This window comes from Humulus lupulus, chromosome 4, assembly GCF_963169125.1.
Source record: "Humulus lupulus chromosome 4, drHumLupu1.1, whole genome shotgun sequence".
Lineage (NCBI taxonomy): Eukaryota > Viridiplantae > Streptophyta > Magnoliopsida > Rosales > Cannabaceae > Humulus > Humulus lupulus.
The window spans coordinates 7,126,792-7,150,316 of NC_084796.1; the positions used below are offsets into that span (position 1 = coordinate 7,126,792).

At 34.1% G+C, this 23,525-nt stretch overlaps 3 protein-coding genes and 1 pseudogene across 4 annotated transcripts; all 4 read left to right on the plus strand.

The window, feature by feature from the left end:
- Positions 1–3,168: 3,168 nt before the first annotated feature.
- On the plus strand, positions 3,169–6,534 carry LOC133829825 (receptor-like protein 43; annotated as a pseudogene).
- A 5,123-nt stretch (positions 6,535–11,657) lies between these two features.
- Positions 11,658–12,065, plus strand: LOC133831820 (uncharacterized). The gene has a single exon (XM_062262233.1). The coding sequence runs from the start codon at positions 11,658–11,660 to the stop codon at positions 12,063–12,065; it is 408 nt and encodes a 135-aa protein (XP_062118217.1).
- A 676-nt stretch (positions 12,066–12,741) lies between these two features.
- On the plus strand, positions 12,742–14,470 carry LOC133829826 (MDIS1-interacting receptor like kinase 2-like). Of its 2 annotated transcripts, XM_062259636.1 has the most exons (2): positions 12,744–13,068; positions 13,170–14,470. In XM_062259636.1, exons 1-2 carry the CDS (start codon positions 12,862–12,864, stop codon positions 14,229–14,231), a joined length of 1,269 nt encoding a protein of 422 aa, XP_062115620.1. In that variant the 5' UTR covers positions 12,744–12,861; the 3' UTR covers positions 14,232–14,470. The 2 variants fall into 2 exon arrangements, with proteins under 2 accessions (XP_062115619.1, XP_062115620.1); XM_062259635.1 differs by having other exon boundaries at positions 12,742–14,470.
- A 5,266-nt stretch (positions 14,471–19,736) lies between these two features.
- On the plus strand, positions 19,737–21,527 carry LOC133829827 (MDIS1-interacting receptor like kinase 2-like). Its single transcript, XM_062259637.1, has one exon. The coding sequence runs from the start codon at positions 19,911–19,913 to the stop codon at positions 21,342–21,344; it is 1,434 nt and encodes a 477-aa protein (XP_062115621.1). The 5' UTR covers positions 19,737–19,910; the 3' UTR covers positions 21,345–21,527.
- The last annotated feature ends 1,998 nt before the right edge of the window (positions 21,528–23,525 follow it).

Consider the following 23,525-nt stretch of genomic DNA (forward strand, 5'->3'; position numbering starts at 1 on the left):
AACCAATTATAATCCATTAATAAAGTAAGTTAATAAATGGTTCACAATCTAAAACCACACTCCCGGGATCAATCCCCCACTCTCGGGAATCTTAATATACTCAAACGGGGCAAAGGAACCAAACCCCGAGCCTTAAAGATCATTCCAAGCCCTAAAATAGGTTTGCTGAAAAATGGACCAGCGCTGCAGCCCTATTAAATGGCGCTGCTGCGCCATTTCCAAGTCAGAGAGCCCTGCTCTCTGCCCTGCCTAGCGCTGCTGCGCCCTAAATGGCGCTGCTGAACCAATTACAAACCAGAAACTTTCTGGTTCTTCTTCCTTGCGATTTCTCTTAAAACCAACCCTCCAAATCAATCCCAAACATCACCTAAACATCCAATTCAACCCCTAAACTTCATCTACATCACACCCTCATCAAAACCCAATCCATTTTATACAAAAACATCCCTTAATTCCCAACTATCCACATCAAAACTATAAGCTGAAAACTATAAAGAAAAACAGAGTATGACTTGTTTTCATGGATGAATTCTTACCTCAAATGGGATTTAAGTCCTTTTCAATGGATGAACCAAGTCTACAACTTCTAAGCTTTGATTTCCTAGCTTGATACTTTAATTTGGGACCAAAAACCTCAAAGAAAGATAGGGAGGAAATGATGTACGGGAAGGAGAAGCTTGCTCTGTTTTTGTTCTATAACCTTCTACAGCCACTTAAAACATATATAACCCAAGCCAAATGACCTTAATGCCCCTAGGTCATTTGAAGCTTCTAAAGTCATCCCAAGGGTAAAATCATCATCCTTCACCTATTTCGTTAATCATAATTAACGCTCCCCAATTCCCGTTATTCTCAAAATTCCCAAACACCAATAATTCATATCCCGTTACCCTATAATGCCCGGTAACGCTCTAATCATTAAAATCACCTCGAGACTCACCCCGAGCCCCGAGCTTAAGATTGTTGTGACCAAACCGATAATTTATATTAAAAGATCGTCTCATACCGAATAACTCGTAACAATCCACATTATAATGTGGCCTCACAATATATCATTAACATGCAAGCAAATATACAGTTATGCCCTCAACGGGCCAAATTACCAAAATACCCCTGTAAATAAATGTGGACCCACGTGTATGCAATTAACATCATATTATAATATAATTCTCATAAACATGCATACATTCATTTAATGGCATAATTAAACAAGTATGGCCCTCCCGGCCTACTATTCCCGCCATTAAGCACATCAGAGAATTCAGGGTATTACAGATCCATTCTGTCTATTCTGTGGAGAACATAATGAAGATATTCATCATCTCTTTTTTCAGTGTAAATATAGCAAGACATGTCTATTACAAGTGAAGAAGTGGCTGGGTTGGAAAGTAAAAACAGAGGATTATGAGAACTTGCTGCAATGGATTTTCAAAACAAGGAGATGGAGTAGATTTCGAAAAAGTATCTTGACAGCTATTGTTGCTTCCTTGGTTTATCACATTTGGAGAGTGAGGAATGATATACTATGGTCCCAAAAGGTTTGGTCAACAACTCATACGGTGCAAGCAATACAAAGAGATATTAGCTTGCAGATATACACTATAATACCAAACAAAACAAATCATTTAGATAAAGATTGGTTTCATTCTATTTGTAAAAATATCTAGCTGATGTATAGAAGATAGGTATATTGGCGATTTATAGAGTTAGAATCATATATGGAAAATGTACATGAATTGGTTTTGAGCAATACAATGATCTTATTCACACAAAAAAAACTCTCTTTATTGTACTATCTTTTACAATCTTTTTCATCTATGCACGACATGTGAATATTATTTAATTTTTTATATTTTAATATTTTTTCAAATCATTAGTGGAATCCACGTGTCAATTATTAATTTAAGAGAGGAAAAAAAAAGTGTAATATAGAGTGTATTTAGCATTTCTCTAAACATAAATGTGATCGATATCGATGTGCTTAGTGAGGATTATGCTTAATTGATTAAAAAAAAAACTCCTTGTTACCTGTAGTTGTACCAAATTAAGAGATTGATAGATATCATTAATTCATTCACTTGGTTTACGTACATCCAACGATAATATTCATTATTAATGAAAACCAGGAAAGTAAGAAAGAAAAAAGTAAAAGTAACAATCATTAAAAATAAGTTTATGTTCACAATCACAAGGGACAAGAACAATGTATATATATATAGAGAGAGATCAGACTCAGACTTGCTTAATCGAGTAAGTTCTAACTACTAATCAACAACTAACTTTCTTTTAAAGGAAAGTGCTCTTGATCTGTCTTTCTTGATTCAGTTCTTCTAACCCTCTTGATTGAAACTTGTAATCCATTATTACCCCACCACTATTGGCAAGTAAGATCAGAAACCATTTTTTCTCTTCTTTCTGCTATAGTGATCTATGTCCACATACAAATCTAATCACTTCTAAAAGAAAAAAAGCAGCAAATTAGAAAAGTCTAAACATGTCAAGTAAACAAGACACTAAACATTAACAAATGTAAATTCTTTGCTCTATACTTAGATTTGTAGTTCTGCTTTTTGCCAAGTAGACTTAACTATACTTTTCTTAACCTCTGGAAGTAGGGTTGAGCATAAAATCCGAAAAACTGAGTACATTGACTTTTTGAACACCGAAAAAACTAAAACTAATTAAACCGAACACCGAAAAAATCGTTAACGACGTAAACCGCCACTATTCGGTCGGTTTGAAAAATTCGTATGGATCGACCAGTTTGAACCGAAACCGACCAAAATTATAAATATATGTAGGTTATGTTATGCTAATGGACTTTTAATTAGGTTTTTAAACTTTTAAGTTTGTGAATGTATTTATGTTCTATATATTTATGTTTTAAAAAAGCACAAAAATGAATTCCAACAATCTAATTTTTAAAATTTTTTAACTAAATCTTTCTAAAAAATTATGAAAATTATTTATTTTTTTTAAAATGAACTTCGATTTAGTCGGTTTTAACCGATCAAACCGCGGTCCAAAACAATCAATTTTTTCTTCGATTTTTAGATTGCACTAATTCAACCAAAAACTAAATTTAATAATATGAAAAAATCGCTCGAACACACCGATGTTAGGCATGATGTTAGGCATGGAAGACCAAGCATACGGCTTTAGAATGAAAATTAAGAAAAGACTATTAACATTGGTATTCCACAGCAGCCAATGAATTTGGGAACAAATTTGAGAACCAAAAGTTTTCATTTTTCTGATACCTGAGCTCAGTACTAAATTTCAAGGACTAGTGAAAACAAGAAAAGATACCTGATAGAGAGGAAAAGTACTAAACCGGCTGTCGGAGAAGAGTTGGCCGTAGGACCCAACTGAAGCGGCGGCGCAGAAGAAAGGCTTGGTGCGAATTTGTTCGAAGACTAAACTCATGGACAACGATCCGCCACCTCCAAAATCTCTCGACGTGATCATTTATTTTGGTCCCAACATAATCAATATCCACTCACCTACTCACATCCCACTTGAACAACACACTCAACATCTTCAATAAAATCTATCTTCGAAGACTTCAAATCACATCATCACTTTTCTTTATCCAAAACCCAAAAATGAACAAGCTTTATCTCGTCTTCCTCTTCATCACTATTCTCACCCTCCGGTGTGTCAAAGATGCCTCGGCCGCCTGCCACGTGGTGTTGACTATATTTTAATACACGCAAGTGCACGTATCATACAAGTAGTACTCACACAGGTGAGGTCGAACCCAAGGGAATTGTAGCTAAGTACTAACAAAATTGGATCTATATTTCTATTTGGCTACAATAAAATTTGGTGTTTAAATAATAATGCAGAAACAAAATAAGCAAAATCAACAATTAAGAAATTAAGGGTTTAACAATGGATGCGAAGATAGGGATATGATTTCAATTGCTTCGATTACCCAATTGTTAACGCTAGTTGACTATTCTTCTTCTTTCACTGAAATGACAGATTATAAAATTACCTAAACTCTTTTCAGATCATTTAGGTTCTAAATTGCATTGTCAACTATTGCATTTATGAGATAGCACAACAATCAATTAGCTTTAAGTAATAATCTATAAGTCACATAAGCTATGCAAATACTTTCGTTTCGCATCAAAACCTATGTTCATTCACTTAGAGCATTCCTAATATTCACTTTTCAGATTTCACATTAGGATCATGAATCATGCTCGAGGTGATCAATCTCAAACATACATTAAGCATAAATATGAACAAATTTCATAGACAAGCGAGAAGAAATAATCAAATAGCATTAACCATGGGATAATTTCAGTCAATATCCATCAAATCCCTAATAAGAGTTTAGTTCATCATCTCACAATTCAAATCCATAATCAAACTAAACAATAGCATAGGAAAATCAAAGAAAAAGAGGATGAAACTAGATGGGGAGTTGTCGGCGATTGCCCACGCTTGCTCCAAAACCCGTCTTCTCTTGTCTTTTCTCTCCTCTTTGTCTGTTTTTTCCGTCAAAAATCGCGATCCCCTTTTCAGAATGAAGACCTCATTCTATATTCTCCCCATAATGACGAAATTGCCCTTAAAATTCTGAAGTGTACGGCCGATAGCGCCGCGGCGCCAATTCCTGCGCCGCGGCCCTACCAGGCAAAGGCAGAATCTCGAGTCTCTGGAAAGGGGCTCGCCGCGGCTCTAATACGCACGAGCGCCGCGGCGCCAATTCCTGCGCCGCGGCCCTAAATGAAATTTCAGCATAATCCATTCCAAATGCCTGATTTCTACACAATCCACTCCAAATGTCCAAAACATAAGCTTAACCTGAAATCAAGCAAAAACAAGCATAATTCCGCTCCAAAAACACAAGAACCATTCAAAAGACACTGATAAAGACACTTGAAAAGATAGGCTAAAATTAGCCTAACACGTGGACGACGAATCAGGTCTGCTGGGCTTCAAGTCCGCCATCACTGCTGACCCTTCCGGCAAGCTCAGCTCTTGGAAAAAGGGTACGGACTGCTGCGCTTGGCAGGGCATCGAGTGTCAGGACGGCAACCGGGTCACTAGGCATTGGGTTTCCGGTGATCCCGATCAACCCAACAGCTTCTTATCTGGTACAATCTCACCATCTCTCGCAAAGCTCAAATTTTTAAGTGGTCTTTACCTCCAAGATCTCCGAAACCTCACGGGTCCCTTTCCGGGTCTACTTTTTCAGCTACCCAACATCGTCATCGTCTACATTGACAACAACCGGCTATCGGGTCGGATACCCGAGAACGTTGGGGAGCTATCTCGTTTAATTGTGCTTAGCTTATCTGGGAATCGATTCACTGGGTCGATTCCGAGTTCCATTTCAAAGTTGACTCAGTTAAGTGACCTCAAACTCGGTGGGAATCTTCTCACTGGGTACTTCCCAACTGCGATCCAAAACCTCAAGAATCTCACTTTTCTGAGTTTGGATCAAAACCAGTTGTCCGGTCCTTTACCAGAGATTTTTGGGTCGTTTTCTGATCTTATAATACTTAATCTTTCTCACAACAAGTTTTCTGGGAAAATCCCAGATTCAATCTCGACCTTGGCTCCAAATCTACGCTACCTGGAGTTAAACCATAACCTTTTCACCGGGAAAATCCCAGATTTTCTAGGAAAATTCAAGGCACTGGACACTCTTTCTCTCGGGCACAACAGATTATCGGGCACTGTTCCAAAAAGCTTTAGCAATCTCACAAAGATATTCAACCTCGACCTGTCTCACAATAATCTCACCGACCCATTTCCTGAATTGAAAGTTAAAGGCATCGAGTCTCTAGATTTGTCGTACAACAACTTCCATTTGAAGACGATTCCCAAATGGGTCACCTCTTCGCCGATCATATATTCTCTGAAGCTTTCCAAGTGTGGAATCAAGATGAGGCTCGATGATTGGAAGCCAGCGGGGACGTATTTCTACGACTTCATCGATCTTTCGGAGAACGAGATATTGGGTAGTCCAATTGGGCTGTTGAACAGGACCGAATTATTGGTGGGTTTTTGGGCATCGGGGAACAAGCTGAAGTTCAATTTGGAGAGCTTGAAGATAGTGAAGACATTGAAGCATTTGGATTTGTCAAAAAATTTGGTTTTTGGGAAAGTTTCTAAGGCTGTTTCGGGGCTAGTGAAACTGAATTTGAGTCATAACCATTTGTGCGGAGCTCTTCCGGCGACTAAGTTCCCGGCGAGTGCGTTTTTGGGGAATGACTGTCTCTGTGGTGCTCCATTGTCGCCATGTAAAGCCTAATCGAGCTTCTTTAATATTGAAAGTTTCTCTCTGTTTAGTTAAATAGATGTTCTGGGAGATTCTGCTGTCTTTTCCTAGTCTAATAAATAGTTATTTAATTCATTAGCAAACAAATTTTGTCTTTTTATTATCTTCTCATGTCCAAAACATTCTTATTCATGGCCATGGAAATTTTTATTTGAAAAGGATGGTCATGGAATTCTAATAGAGTTATAAATTATTATTATTATTTTCAATATAGTTTGGGTGTCATGTTTTGATATGATGTGCATTTTTTAGTTGTGAAAAAGATATTTATTAACAAGCAGACCAAAAAAATTGGTGTATTTTAAATGAAAGAAGAAGAAAGTAATGATAAGGCAGATGAAAAATAAATAGATAAAGAAATTCAATTTAACAAAATATGAGCTCCAAATGAATAATCAAATAAAACAAAAGGGTTAAAGTGGTATTTTTCTCATTGTATAGATTAAAAGAAAGGGAATTTACTTATTTGGTACCTTAGGTTTTTGCAAAGTATTATTTTGGTACCATCTGTTTTCAATAATACTTATATGGTGCTTTGTATTTTAAAATTATACATATTTGATACCCTAGACTCAGATTTGATAGATAAAATGTTGTCAATATGATCAAACTGTCATCAGTTATATGTAATTAAGTAATTAAATTTAAATTTTGAACTTATATAATTGACAACAGTTTGATTAAATTGGTAAAATTTTATAATTAAATTTGAGTTTAGGGTACCAAATATGTACAATTTTAAAATACAGGGTACCATATGAGCATTATTGAAAATAGAGGGTACCAAAATAATACTTTGCAAAAATACAGGGTACCAAATAGTTACCTACCCTTAAAAAAAATCTCAAATGGGGATGGAGATGGACGAGGATGTCACCCTAGTTTCCACTCAGTCTCCATATTAGAGTTGGGAAATAAATTTCGTCTCCACCCTATTTACATTTATTGACGATTTTTTTTCAGTAAGAGTAAATTAAGAAATTTGAAATAGAGAATTAGGTTTTTTATGAAACTGTAAATAAATAATGAGTCTATGTTATTTTGTTTGGAAAAAAAATTGTTGAGTTTTTGCATACAAAATTCTATCACTTTTTTATTTTATTCTCACTCTATTTATAGGGGTTCAATAGATAATTTCAGGTAATATTTAATATTTGGAAACTTACGATAATAGGTAAGTTCCCAAATATAAATAAATTCCTTAAATACATTGATTGTCTTGATATTGCAAAAGCAAAGATTACAACACATTAATTCTGGATATAAAGTTTTGATTCTGTTGACATTCGCTCTTATGCGCTTTATGAGACTACTGCGAGCTGAATGCATTCCTCGAATTGGAAGTTGTAAGTTATGGCAGTCTGACCCGAGAGAGATGTTCGCAGCCCGATGAATGTGATCTAGGAATGATGTCATTCGACCTCTGTTACACCTATTTGACGCAATCTCTAGGGAACCTCTTGATAGCTAACCTCAGTCCCGAGCTATTCAGTTTGGAGCTAATATAACGTCCCCAAGATTCAACAACCTTCGTTAATTTTTTGCTAGTTGTACCTCGAATAAGACGATTGAACTCGTATTTTTTAGGTACAACACCATCCTTGTGTAGAAAGATTACTGTTGTATGTATTTTTAACAAGTTTAGAATACAGGCTCTATGAGCAGTACAAAGACGACTAGGGTTCAACCAGGGAAAGTGCTCGAGCATGTGTTGTCATCGAACATGATCACAAAATAAAAATTGAAGGGTATTGATTAGCAATTAATTGAGAGATAATTTTATGGTCAATATTATATATTATATAATGTTACATAAATTATATTTTTTAAAATTAAAAAGTATCAATAAATTAATAATATAATATTTTTAAGTTTGAAAGATGTATCCTATATTTTTAATTTATTAAATTTGATTATTTAAAAACAAAACAAAAACATTAAAAGAGCTAACCCAACCAAATTGCCAAAATTATGGAACGGGTTAAACTTCTTTTTTTTTCTTATTTGACCCAGCTACAATTTTGCAACCAATATATACTTACCATAACTTGGCTAAACCAACCAATTTACACCCCTACTAATAACATTATTTTTTAGTTTCAAAATATTATATATAAAATTGATTGCAGAGAGTAGGGACTTATATATGCTGTATGGGGCAGGAAATTCTTCATAATTTTATGTTATGGTATGGGCTTATATGTATGGATTTCAAAACATGTGACTATGAGTATAATTCATCACCCAAGGGTGGCTTAGAGAGTTTTGAAGCCAGTAAATTAATTAGTGTTAAAGGCACCAAAATGGTTAGCCTAACTTACTCTCAAGAGCACAAAAACAAAGCCATTTTGAAGGCTAACTCATCTCAGAAATTTGTCCTTGCTTAAGCATAAGCACAAACTCTTCTCAAAAAAAAAAATAATAAAAAGAAAAGAAAAGAATTCATAAGCAGAAACTATCTTCATTTAATTTTCTGCTGTGGCATAGACATTAAACCTGGTTTCATCTTTTCTTAATTGTTTTCAATTTTGTATTTTTTTGGCTACTTAAGTAATATGGCAGTACATATTAATCAATTTTCATATCAGAGTGAGATCAGACTTACCTAGTCCAGTAACTCCTAACTACTAACTAACAACTAACTTTGTTTAAAAGGAGATCAATTTTCAGTTGATTGAAGCTTGTGATCCAATATCACCCCAACACCAGTATTGCCAAGTCTTCTCTTTTTACAACATGAGAAACCTTCTTCTGCTCTCTCTTGCTTAACTTAACTTAACCTTTCTAATTCTAAGTATCTCATATGAATACTCAAATCTATCAAAGACTAATAATAAGCATCCAAAGTGATGTCCTTTACTGTCATATAGATCATCTGTATAAAGCCAAATTAATAATAAGAAAAAGAATTAAGCACCTTGTATGCCCTAATTCTCCATGGGCTATTAGCAGGCTGAGGTATGACATAATTGTGTATCAGCCACGTGGATGGCATGTACCCGGAGCTGCTACTCTCAGGTCCCACCTCTTTAGCTCGAGGTAACCACAGGTTCATTGAGGTTACTAAGGAGTCGGGTCAGAGGTATGGACACCGCGGACTAAGAAGACATCCAGCTCGAGGTACGAGCTTGAGTTGGCGTCTGTGAACCCTTATAAAGTCAACCACGCAATGTAAACGTATATATATCAGACATCAAATGTTTGATATATCCCTGAATTCTCGGACACGCAGCCTAAACGTGCGTGTTCAGGCGCCCACGACTGGGTTGGGCCGTGCAGTCCATTATCCCCCTTACCTATTGATTAGACCACACTTCATTTGTCAGGTTTTAGGAATTAATCATGAATGTCACAGAGATGACATGATGGGTAAGGAGGTCACGGGATGACCCCCCTTGCCAACCCCCAGGTGCCCTCTCCTATAAATATGGAGACCCTGGGAGTTGCAAGGGGTTGGACTCTATTATGTAAAGAAATACCCTGTAAAGAATACCAGAAAACTAACAATAATATTGGCTGGTGGAGTAGAAGGATTTTAACATTTGAACCACCTAAAAAAAGTATTCATATCACCATTTTATTTTAAGATCATTCATTTGTTACAGTTCATTACTTAGCACTAATCTCACTCTCTTATTCTATTAATTACCTGTTGGCGAAGAACCGCATCAACAAACCCTTTTTCAGAACAAGAAAAAACACAAGTATCCTCTTACCTTAACTATAATTTTCTTAACCTCTAAACTTTAAAATGAAAATTAAGAAAAATATTATTAACTTTGCTGGGTGCAGAGCTATGAAGGCTCTTTACATTACAATATACATATATAAATTTGCAAACAAGAAAATAAAAATCAAATCTTGGAAGCAAATATCAACTTGTTCTACAGCAGCCAATGAATTGTGAGCAAATTGAATTGATAATGTTTTCTCATTCCTTTGGGAAATGAACTTTACCAAATTTCACTAACAATGATCTAAGGCCATCTCCAACCACAACACCATATTTGTCCTTGCACCATCACCAAATATAATAAAATTTCAACATCTTATTTTTTCACATTCCAACCACAACACCAAAAGTTACACCAAAAAATATATTATTCATTATTATATTATTATTCTTTTACATAATTGAATACTTTTTATTATTATATTATTTTACTAAAACTATCACAATTATTATATCAAACTAATTATTTTAATAAGATGAAATTATTAATAATTTGATAAGAATATTTAAATTATTTAAACTCCACTAATTTAAAAAAAAATCATATTAAATTTACTGAAATACATATTACATTACTAGAGGTAAGAAAAAAACTGTTACATTTAATTAACCGTTGCATTTGAAGATATGATATCTTATCTTATCTTATCTCTTGGCAGTGTGTTGTCAAATCAGATTTTAAAATTTAAAGATAAGAATCTTGACGAATTGATTTGGACCGTGGATTACTTTGACTATGATCTCAACCGTTGCATTCGAAGATATGATATCTTATCTTATCTTATCTCTTGGTAGTGTGTTGTCAAATAAGATCTTTATCCAATTTTTACATCCCTATATAAGTGCATATTACTCTTTGAAGAAGACCACACACCTTCAACATATTTCTGAAACACTTATATTTTGCTCCAAAATGACTTCAATTCGTACTGCGTCATACTCGATTGAGGAAGATATGAATTTATGCCATGTGTATCTTGACGTGTCTCAAGATCCTGTCATAGGCAGATACCAATCAAAAGAGAAGTTTTGGTCAAGAGTTGAAGCGGAGTATCACTCGTCTGAAAAGTTTCTTCTTCGACCTAGACCTGTAAGATCTTTGCAAACTCGAATGACTACCATTCTTACCGCGGTTGGAAAATTAAAAGGGATGCGTTAACCAAATTCAAAATAAAAATCTCAGTGGTGCTTCACAAGAAGATATTGTGAGTATATATTAGTATACTTTATTTATAGTCACTAACTTTTTTTCAATTTTTATTCACTTCATTCTCTTATTTATATTTGAACAGATAAATCAAGCGAAGATGTTACTAGCACAAGATCCAAAATACAACAGAGGATTCAAATTTGATCATGTGTGGCCGATCCTTAAAGATATTGAGAAATTTACAAATGACAACACTAGTGCACCAATTAGAATCCAATAAGAAGATCGTAATTTTACTTCGCCCCAATCATATTCTCATGGTGTCCAGTCATCGGCATCAGCATCCACTGGTATGAATTCATTTGATCTTAATGTGAATGACGATGAAATTACTACTAATTTAAGTAAACGACCTATCGGTGTGAAAAAGGCAAAAAAAAAAACAAAAAAGTGATGATCAATTTAAAAAATTAATGGAGCAAAATCAAAAGTTTGTCGAAGTTATAGAAAATAGTAACTCAGAAAGGAATGAAATTCGACGACAGAAGGTTGAATTGGCTAAAATGAAAGAAGAGAATAAAATACTATTTACGGATTTGAATTCTATATCCGATCCAGAATTTCGCCAGTTTATTCAAAATGAAAAGAGACAAATTTACAAAAGAAGAGCACAAACATCTAAATATGGTGAACAAAGAGAAGGTTCTCAATCTCAAGGATCCCAATATCGAGCATCTCAGAATGAAGGATCTCGATTTAATGAAGCTCATGGTGAAGGAGCTACAGATGAAGGCCAAGGATCTGAGACGAACCTCCCAGGAAATTTTAGTCAATACTTTGATTATCTTGACGGAACGAAAAATGATTTCCCAAATTATTAAATTATTATCGTAGTTTCTTTTTTTTTTTAAGATCTATGTCATTACTTCCGATTTATGTTTGGTGTATTTTATTTTACCTATGTTTTTTTTAATGAATGTATGTTTAAATTTGTAATGTTTTAATTGTATTTTGTTAAGTATTTCTTTAATTATATGTCAATGTTAATTATTATTTTTTATGAGTGTATTATAAAAATTAATTAAAATTGTGTAAAAAATATATATAATTATGATATATCTAAATTGTAATTAAAACTTTAAAAAAAATTAAAAAAATAATTAATCTGAACATTTATAATTTAACTTAATCAAAATAAATTAATTTTAAATTTAAATAATATATATAAGATTATTAAAAAGAAAAACATATGCTTTAACTACAATACTTGGCATATATGCTGAGGTACTATAATTCAGCATATACAACTGCCATTGCCGTGAGTTGGAGGAGTAAATTGCCGTGGGTTGGAGAAGTAAAAAACAGCAAGGATGCTGTAGTATATACCGTGGGTTGGACTTGCCCAAGGGAACTCAGCATTTAGTACACAAAGGGTTGGTGTGAATTGAAGGCAATTAGGTAATGCCCTCCAAAATTGACTCACCGACATACACAACCCCACTTGACCACACTAAAAATCTAATCTTTAACAAGATCTCCTCACATAACATCATTTCATCTAAAATGTTAATACTTTCTCTACTTGGGTCATCTTAGTCTTCTCCCAAAACCCGAAAATGAACAAGCTTTATCTCATCTTCCTCTTCACCACCATCCTCACCCTCCGGTGTCTCAAAGATGCCTCAGCCGCCTGCCACGCGGACGACGAATCAGCTCTGCTGGGCTTCAAGTCCACCATCACAGCTGACCCCTCCGGCATACTCAGCGATTGGAAAAAGGGTACGGACTGCTGCGCTTGGCATGGCATTGAGTGTCAGGGCAGCAACCGGGTCACTACGCTTTGGGTTTCCGGTGATCCCGATCAACCCAACAGCTTCTTATCTGGTACAATCTCACCATCTCTCGCAAAGCTCAAATTTTTAATTGGTCTTTATCTGCTAAACCTCCGAAACCTCACGGGTCCCTTTCCGGCTCTGCTTTTTCAGCTGCCCAACATCGACTACGTATACATTGAGAACAGCAGGCTTTCGGGTCGGATACCCGAAAACATTGGGAAGTTGAGTCGTTTAGGTGCGCTTAGCTTATCTGGGAATCGTTTCACTGGAACGATTCCGAGTTCCATTTCAAAGCTGACTCAATTATTTCAGCTCAAACTCGGTGGGAATCTGCTCACTGGGTACTTCCCAACTGCGATCCAAAACCTCAAGAACCTCACTTTTCTGAGTTTGGATCAAAACCGGTTCTCCGGTCCTTTACCAGAGATTTTTGGTTCGTTTTCTAATATTCGGATACTTAATCTTTCTCACAACAAGTTTTCCGGGAAAATCCCAGGTTCAATCTCGACCTTGGCTCCAAAACTAGCCTACCTGGAGCTAAATCATAACCTTCTCACCGGGAAAATCCCCGATTTTCTAGGAAAATTCAAGGCACTGGACACTCTTTCTCTCGGGCACAACAGATTATCGGGCACTGTTCCAAAAAGCTTTAGCAATCTCACAAAGATATTCAACCTCGACCTGTCACACAACAATCTCACCGACCCATTTCCAGAAATGAAAGTTAAAGGCATCGAGTCTCTAGATTTATCGCATAACAACTTCCATTTGATGACGATTCCCAAATGGGTCACCTCTTCGCCGATCATATATTCCCTGAAGCTTGCCAAGTGTGGAATCAAGATGAGGCTCGATGATTGGAAGCCAGTGGAGACGTATTTCTACGACTTCATCGATCTTTCGGAGAACGAGATATCGGGTAGTCCAATTGGGCTGTTGAACAGGACCGAATTATTGGTGGGTTTTTGGGCATCGGCGAACAAGCTGAAGTTCAATTTGGAGAGCTTGAAGATAGTGAAGACATTGAAGTATTTGGATTTGTCAAAGAATTTGGTTTTTGGGAAAGTTCCTAAGGCTGTTTCGGGGCTTGTGAAACTGAATTTGAGTCATAACCATTTGTGCGGAGCTCTTCCGGCGACTAAGTTCCCGGCGAGTGCTTTTTTGGGGAATGACTGCCTCTGTGGTGCTCCATTGTCGCCATGTAAAGCCTAATCGAGCTTCTTTAATATTGAAAGTGAATCTCTCTTGGGAGATTCGGTTGTCTTTTTCTAATCTAATAAATAGTTATTTAATTATTAGCAAACAAATTTTGTCTTTTTTAATTGGCGTTTACATTATCTTGTGAAATATTGTCCAAAACGTTTCTATTTATGGTAATAGAAATTTTTTATTTGAAAAGGATGGTCATGGATTTCTCTATGTATATTATTAAGAAATGGTTGAAAATAACTTTTTTTTTTAATTAATTTTGAATTTGACTTATTTTTAATAATTTTTTTTAAATGTCATTAGTCTAAAATTTGACTAATATAAATTTTTGCGCGACAGTTTGAATTATTCTACTTCCCGTTAAATTTTTTTACTAATTATTTAAATTATGAGTTATTATTTTATAAATAATTATTAAAATTATGTTAGAGTACAAAATAACTTTACAAAATATGTCAATTTACCAAAAAAAATCTTTACTATTATTATTAATTGTTGGGTTTATATATTTTTTATCATTCTTATTAATTGTTTATTTTGAAAAATTAATTTTTTAATATGTATTTTATAAAATAGTTCAAACCGATCTCTAATTTTAATTTTGGTCCAATTTTTTGAATTAAAATAAAAAATAATTTATAAAATTAATAATTTATAACAAAAATATAATCATTTTGTCTAATAACAGTGATGTCATGTTCAAATTTTTTTCGTTAAAATTGGGTTTAGGGATTTATTTGAATTTTTTTTACAAAATATAAACTCTAAAAAATAATTTATCAAAACACATAGTTTAAATAAGTAATTTTACAAAATCTAGGGTAAAAAAAATATAAATCCTTATTTATTTTTATTAGTTTGGGTGTCATGTTTTCATATGATGGGCCTTTTTTAGTTGGAAAAAAGATATTTATTAACAAGGGGAAATTTTTTTTTGGTGTTTTTTAAGTGAAAGATGAAGAAAATGATGAAAAGGCATTTAAAATAAAGGAGGATTCTAAAAGGGGCACACCGGTGTACTTTTGGTGTTTTTGGCTCAAAAAGTATTTTCGGTGAATTTTTTTTTATGATCGTATACATTGTAGTTATTTAGAGCATCCTGCAAATTTTTCAGAAAATTCCGAATAATTTACAGTGCCGAAAATAAGATTCAAACATGTTATATTCCATGCCCATAAAAAAGCAGTCACGCGTGCAACAAACTATTTGAACTTTGTATTCTACATTGTAAATTATTAAGAATTTCCCAAAAAATTTCAGGATGCTCTAAATAGCTACAATATACACGACCATAAAAAACATTTGCGCAGAAAATACTTCTTGAGTCCAAAACTAGAGGGTGCTACACCGGAGAACTACCCAAAAATAAATTAGTGTTGTGTCCAAAAATTGACCTGCCTTGGTGGTGTTGCGTTGCCACCTTGAAGGTGTTACATTGCCTAAAACCTTAGGGTTTAGGCGATGCCCAACAGGCTATGCATCGTCTGACGTGTCTATACACACATGGTTTTAAGCCCCAAATATTGTGCTTAAAATCTCTAATCTTATTGATTGGACTTAATGACGGTGTTTACACTATAAAAGGGTTCTCTAAGAGTTTTGATAGACTTGATCACTCTCTCAAATCTCTCTCTAGCTCTAAAGATCATAAGTTTTCTCCGATAAATTCCTAAAGAAAGTGTCTGTCTTTGTGAATTTTAAGGCTTGTTCAATATTCAATCCCAATTTTCATTTCCATCTAGAGAAAGCCCCAAGCATCTATTAGTGGCTATAGAATAGAGAATTTGGACATTGATATACTCCTCGTGTATAAGTATTGATTTTGATTCTCATCAAAGAAGAAAAAGTTTCAAGTAGTGTTCTAACAAGAGTTTGAAGAACCAAGAGCATGATTGTAGGGTTTGCATTATCTATCTCATTCTTTTATTAGTCTATGACAAGAATAATTGTGTAAATTCTTATTATTGTGGTAGTGTAATCTTACTATTTCCCCACATTATGTTGGTTGCAAATCCTATTCTACAAGCTCGAACTAAGCATATAAAACTTGATCTTTACTTTGTGCGAGAGAAAATTCTGAATAGCACACTTGAGATACGACTGTTAGATTGTAGACATAATGTAAGCATCATTTAACACTCAAAACAGATTTCACAATCAATTAATGTTTACAACCAATTCAAGAACACATTTTATTTAGAGCATTGATTGTGAATATAGAGAGCATACCTCCCATATTGCCAATCCCTTCTCTTGAGCCATTTCCTCCCTTAGCAATCTTCCAATTCACCTACAAAAACAAGTGCAAAATACAAGAGGGACCTAATGGATAGCAAACTCTTACCACAATACCACACTACCCTCAACACCCACCCATACAACATATATATTATGCTCTTATACCTTAAGAAGTATTAGTGAGCTAATTGGAGCTCATTATATTATGAAGTGGTGAACTATAGTTTAATAGGCCAATACATAGTCATTAAGGTGCCACCATGTGCCTCTAATGCAATTAGTAAGTAGGAACCATCCCATTATGGTTATTGGTAATTAGTAGGCACTTTAGTTAATGGTTGTGATTATAGAATAATGTCTATGTTTATATTAGTCCATAACAATAATTCTAACAACGACATGAACAAATTGCAAATTGTCTCACTAAAGCTAATTCCACCACCAGATTTCCTGTGCTACGAGACAAACTAAGAGTTCAAAGTCTTTCTACTCTGAGTTTGGTGGCTGTTGAAGCAGTTACTTAGTTCTGTTCTATTCTGTATTTCTGTTTTGGGTTAATTGTACAGTTAGTCAGTTAGTTGTTTTGTTCTGAATCAGTTAGGCTCTTCTTTCAGTTCTGCATATATATTAGCTCTGTACACTTCTCATATACAATTCAATACACAAAAAAAGCTTTCGTACCTTTTTCTCTCTCGTTCTAGTTCGTTGACAATACGTATGGATTTCGAAACATGTTGTGACTATGAGTATAATTCATTGCCTTAGGATGGCTCAGAGAGTTTTGAAGACAGTAGATTAATTAGATTTAAAGGCACCAAAAAGGTTAAGCTAACTTACTCTCAAGAGCAAAAACAAAAGTATTTTGAAGGTGTTAGCAAGTTACCAGGTGGACAATGATGGTTTCTTTGATAACAAAGTGAACCAGATGCCTAGAGTTTACTTCGTTTGACATTATTGTATTAGCACATTTTATATAATAAAAGTCAGTATTTTCATTTGCTGCTTAAAACGATTCAAGAAAAAGATGAAGTAAGGTCTTTGAAACTTATTTGTTATGTCATCACTCATCTCAGAACAAACTCTACTAAAAAAAAATATGCCATTTGACTAGACAAAAATGTGTAGATATTAAGGTCTAATGATATTCTAAGAATAAATATTTGGATTCTCAAAGCTAATATTTGTATTTGTATATTTAGTGTCAATAAACTCAATATTTGTGATTTTACCTACATCATCAAAATTGTCTAAAATGAATGTAATGTTTGCAATGATTACTATTATTTACCCTTTAATGAATTAGTAAAAACATGTAAATAATAAGACAAGAAAACTAGTAAAAACATGTCAAGATCTAGGCAAGAAAGAAGATATCTATTAGACATGAAAAATAGTGAACCACAGAAATGTCAAAAAGGTTAGGTGTGAATTTTTTTTTTTGGTCGGGAAGGCTTGGTGTGTGTTGATTGATTTTTTTTTTATCAACTACAAATAAAATAAGAATCTTAAAGAAAATAAATATTAAATACAAGATTTTATGTGGTTCAAATTATTAATTAGTCATAGTTCACAAGTTAATTGTATTGAGAATAAAGAACTTGTAAAGTTCAAGTTGTCTATATATTTAGGCAACATTTTTGCATGCACTAAAGTCGAAATCCTTATACAAGTGATACTCCAGCCCTATTTTTAGGCGTTTGATGAGACTAAGCTCATTAATGAGAACTTATTCCAATAATAAGGTTCCTATAATGATATTAGTTATACATAAATGATGATTTGCTTCCCATAAAATAGGCATGTGAGTCTTATTAGTTATTTAGCAGGCCTAATACGAGGATGTCAAGGTCACTGCTTTATTGTGAAAGGTGATTTATGATATTTGTCAATGTGGTAGCTACATGCATTTCCATGTCAGACAGCGTCTTGGGACATACCCTTTGCCACTTGTACGAAACCAACAACACGATCTTTGCAACCACTAGATGTGTTGCTTAGGTGTATGTGGTCCCGAGTACCTCTTTGATTGACACTTTGCAATAACAGGCCCGACTCAAGGGTGGGGCGAGCGGGGCATAGGCTTAAGGACCCTCGATTTGAGAAGGCCCCCAAAATTTTAAAAAATAGTATATATATGCACAAAAAAATATATATAATATATATAAATGTAGTAAATAACATGTCACATAACTAGATTAGCACAATTGGTGAGAGACAAATTGTATTTTGCAGAGGTCAGGTATTCGATCATTCTTCATGTCACTTAATTTGGGCAATACTGTTCTCCTTTCCCGAGGAAAGGTTCATGGGGTTTAATAAGTTGAACATGGCTCGAGGAGCTCTAGAAGGCCACTCCCTGCCTAGGTTTTCAAGGGTGACTCTTATTGATTACCAGCCAAGCATGTTCTTCAGTAGTAAGAGGAACGACACCCACAAATTAGGTTCTAACTTCCAAGGAGGGTTAAACGACATAATCTATTTAGGCCATACTGTCGTATGCAGAAAATAAGGACAATTGTGTGAATTGAAGACTATTAAGTAATAACTTCTAATTGTTATTTAGAGGAATTTTGCGATGTATCCTTTTTATATTAATTTTTTTAAGATAGTATATATTATAATTATTTATAATATTTTGTAAATTTTCAAAAACATTTAAATAATTTAAAGCATGGAAAATAAAGGTAAAAAAAATTTGTTGCACATCTCATTGTCATAGTTAAAAAAGTAGCCTATTTATTTTTAATTAAAAATATGTAAAATTTAATATTGATTTGCACACTCAAACAACAATGCTTTTCCTAAAAAAATAAAGAATAAATAACTATTTTGTACTATGTAGTTTATTAAAACATAAACTTAGTACCATATATTTTTAATAATTTTTATTTAATAATTTATAATTTAAAATTGTATATATTTAGTATTATAGACTCAAATTTAATAAATATATTATATCAAAATAATTAAATTACTCTAAATTATATGTAATTAAGTAAGAAATTTGAATTTGAAATATATAATTAGGGACAAAATTATTATATTAATTAAATTTGAGTCTAAATTATTCGATTTCAAATTATAGATTAGCGGATTTCAAATTATAGATTCAGAGATAAGCATTATTATATACATAAACTACTAACTCTATATATCGATAAAACACACTACAAAATAATTATTTAGCCAAAAATAAATAAAATAATAATAATAATAATATCTTCCAATTATTATTTACAATAAACAATTGGATAACGATCCGCCGCCTCCACTATATCTTTCTGTGATCATTTATTTTGGTCCCCACTCTGCTCCCCAATCCCACAAACACACAACATTTTCAATAAAATCTGCTCACATCACATCATTTCATTTAAATATAACGACTTTCTCTACTTGGGTCACCTTAGTCTTCTCCCAAACCCAAAACCCAAAACCCAAAAAATGAACAACCTTTGTTTTCTACCTCTCCTCTTCATCACTATCCTCACCCTCCGGTGTCTCAAAGATGCCTCTGCCGCCTGCCACGCGGACGACGAATCAGCTCTGCTGGGCTTCAAGTCCGCCATCACTGCTGACCCCTCCGGCATACTCAGCGATTGGAAAAAGGGTACGGACTGCTGCGCTTGGCCGAGCGTTAACTGTCGGATCAACAACCGGGTCACGGAGCTTTCGCTATACGGTCAAACCGACAAACCCAACAGCTTCTTATCTGGTACTATCTCACCATCTCTCGCAAAGCTCAAATTTTTAAGTGGTCTTTATCTCCAAGATCTCCGAAACCTCACGGGTCCCTTTCCGGCTCTGCTTTTTCAGCTGCCCAACATCGACTTCGTATACATTGAGAACAGCAGGCTTTCGGGTCGGATACCCGAAAACATTGGGAGGTTGAGTCGTTTAGGTGCGCTTAGCTTATCTGGGAATCGTTTCACTGGAACGATTCCGAGTTCCATTTCAGAGCTGACTCAATTATCTCAGCTCAAACTCGGTGGGAATCTCCTCACTGGGTACTTCCCAACTGCGATCCAAAACCTCAAGAACCTGACTTATCTGAGTTTGGATCAAAACCGGTTCTCCGGTCCTTTGCCAGAGATTTTTGGTTCGTTTTCTAATATTCGGATACTTAATCTTTCTCACAACAAGTTTTCCGGGGAAATCCCAGGTTCAATCTCGACCTTGGCTCCAAAACTAGCCTACCTGGAGCTAAACCATAACCTTTTCACCGGGAAAATCCCAGATTTTCTAGGAAAATTCAAGGCACTGGACACTCTTTCTCTTGGGCACAACAGATTATCGGGCACTGTTCCAAAAAGCTTTAGCAATCTCACCAAGATATTCAACCTCGACCTTTCACACAATTATCTCACCGACCCATTTCCTGAATTGAAAGTTAAAGGCATCGAGTCTCTAGATTTGTCGTACAACAACTTCCATTTGAAGACGATTCCCAAATGGGTCACCTCTTCGCCGATCATATATTCTCTGAAGCTTGCCAAGTGTGGAATCAAGATGAGGCTCGATGATTGGAAGCCAGCGGAGACGTATTTCTACGACTTCATCGATCTTTCGGAGAACGAGATATCGGGTAGTCCAATTGGGCTGTTGAACAGGACCGAATTGTTGGTGGGTTTTTGGGCATCAATGAACAAGCTGAAGTTCAATTTGGAGAGCTTGAAGATAGTGAAGACATTAAAGTATTTGGATTTGTCAAAGAATTTGGTTTTTGGGAAAGTTCCTAAGGCTGTTTCGGGGCTTGTGAAACTGAATTTGAGTCATAACCATTTGTGCGGAGCTCTTCCGGCGACTAAGTTCCCGGCGAGTGCGTCTTTGGGGAATGACTGTCTCTGTGGACCTCCATTGTCGCCATGTAAAGCCTAATCGAGCTTTTGAAAGTTAAATCAGTGTTTACTGTTTAAATAAGAGCCACTGGTTTTGTTCTTTTTGTCTTTTTCTAATATAATAAATAGTCAAATAAATTTTGGCCCTTTTTCGGTGTGTTTTATTATGTTGTCAAAGGCTTCTATTTGTGGTGATTGAATTCTAATTATTTGTTTTTCTTTTTTCTTATGTGCCTTTTTTGGTTGTAAAAAAAATATTTTTTAACGGGTAAATAAAAAAAAATGGTGTCTTATTAGTGAAAGAAGAATATGATGACAAGGAATATAAAATATTAAACCTAATGATTTATGATAAATTATTAATAATTCTTAATTTCAAAGTCCAATAAATGACAAAAATCAATAATAAGTTAGTGATATGTTTTTTTTCTTTTCTATATAAGGTAATTTGTAGTAAATTCATAATTCTCAGATTTTGATATTTAAACAATTGTGTACTAAATTGTCATTTAAATAGACTCAACCATTAATTTTGTTCTTTATAGATAGAATTACTTCTAACTTGATTTCTGCAATGGTGATAAATTGTAGAGCATCATCTTGGTCAGCTTAAAGCAAAGATTGCAAAACTGAGGACTCAATCACTACAACTAGACCCCCAAAAGTATGCGACTCCTCCATCGCCTTGCTATAATTGCACACTAAAATATATATATATATATATATGATATTTTTGTGTGTGTCAGTGTGTGTGAGAGAATTAAGGTTCAAATCCTTGCAAAATGTAGCCTATTACTTGCAATTGTTTAGTAGTGTGGAAAAGTCAGCAATTCTCAGAGTGTAGTGGCATTATATGCACTACAATTATACAAAGAAAAAGTTCAAAATCTTCCTGGAATCATTATTGAAGATGGTTTTTAAGATGAAGGAGAAGAAGATCTAGGTAAACTAAACTTAAGGGGAAGAAGAACTTGGCAATTGCTTCTTTTTTTTTTTGCTACTAAGGGCATCTTCATTGTAAGAGTATTTTGTTGTATTTGGTGCGGAGATCTCTCCAATGTAGCATTATTATCCACTGTATTTTGCTGTGTTTGTTACAGTACACAGCATATATGTCGTGTAATGTAGCACACGGTATTTTTTTATTTATTTATTTATATATAATTATTATGATATATATTTATATTATTATATATATAATTTAGAATTTAGTTGATTATGTGGAGATTAAATTGTATATATCACAAATTATTATTTTTTAATTATAATTTAAATCAAACATTATTAAATATTTGTATTTTTTTTAATATTACACAATACAAATATTACAAATTTAAAGACACATTAAAAAAATTAAAATTGAACACATTAAACATCACATTCTCATTATAATCAATAGTACACATTCTCAACATTCACAATCACATTACAATTTTTTTTAATATTAATCATAGTAATGCATACGAAACATACTCAAAATTATACAATAAAACATTATAAACTTAAATCATAGTCAATGTTACACAATAAAAACATTACAAACTTAAACATACATTGAAAAATTAAAATTAAACACGCCAAAATCAAACGGAAAGCAATAACATAGAAATGAACCTTGTGAGATACAAAGACAACATTTCAATAATGTGGAAAATTATTCCCTGTTCCGCCAACTATTATTCTTGAAGTTGTAGCTGACTATGATCTCTGGATATGACATGCATATTTTGGTAAACCGGTATCTAATAATGACATTAATGTGCTAGAGTCATCCCATCTTTTTGCTAATCTTGCTGAAGGTATTGCTCCACCTGCTAATTATGTTATTAAAGGAAAAGAGTATAATATGGGTTATTATTTAGCTGATGATATACATCCAAAATGGTCTACTCTTGTTCAAAGTATTCATGATCCACGTGGTCCAAAAAAGAAATTATTTGCAATGAAACAAGAAGCATGTAGAAAAGATGTGGAACGTGCATTTGGAGTATTGCAGTCTAGATTTGCAATTATTGCTGAACTGACACGTCTTTGGAATAAAAAAGTATTACATGATATAATGACTTCATGTATTATTATGCATAATATGATAATTGAAGATGAACGTGATATTAATGCATCAATTGAAGAGGAGTCGAAGTGTCAAGTTCAGAAGTTCAGATGGTAGAAGATGATAATACTCGGTTTCAAGAATTTCTTACTAGACATAGAAAAATCAAGG

Excerpts from the sequence above, each read along its gene's own strand:
- LOC133831820 (XM_062262233.1), top strand. The coding sequence starts at position 11,658 with ATGGAGCAAAATCAAAAGTTTGTCGAAGTTATAGAAAATAGTAACTCA.
- LOC133829826 (XM_062259635.1), top strand. The coding sequence starts at position 12,801 with ATGAACAAGCTTTATCTCATCTTCCTCTTCACCACCATCCTCACCCTC.
- LOC133829827 (XM_062259637.1), top strand. The coding sequence starts at position 19,911 with ATGAACAACCTTTGTTTTCTACCTCTCCTCTTCATCACTATCCTCACC.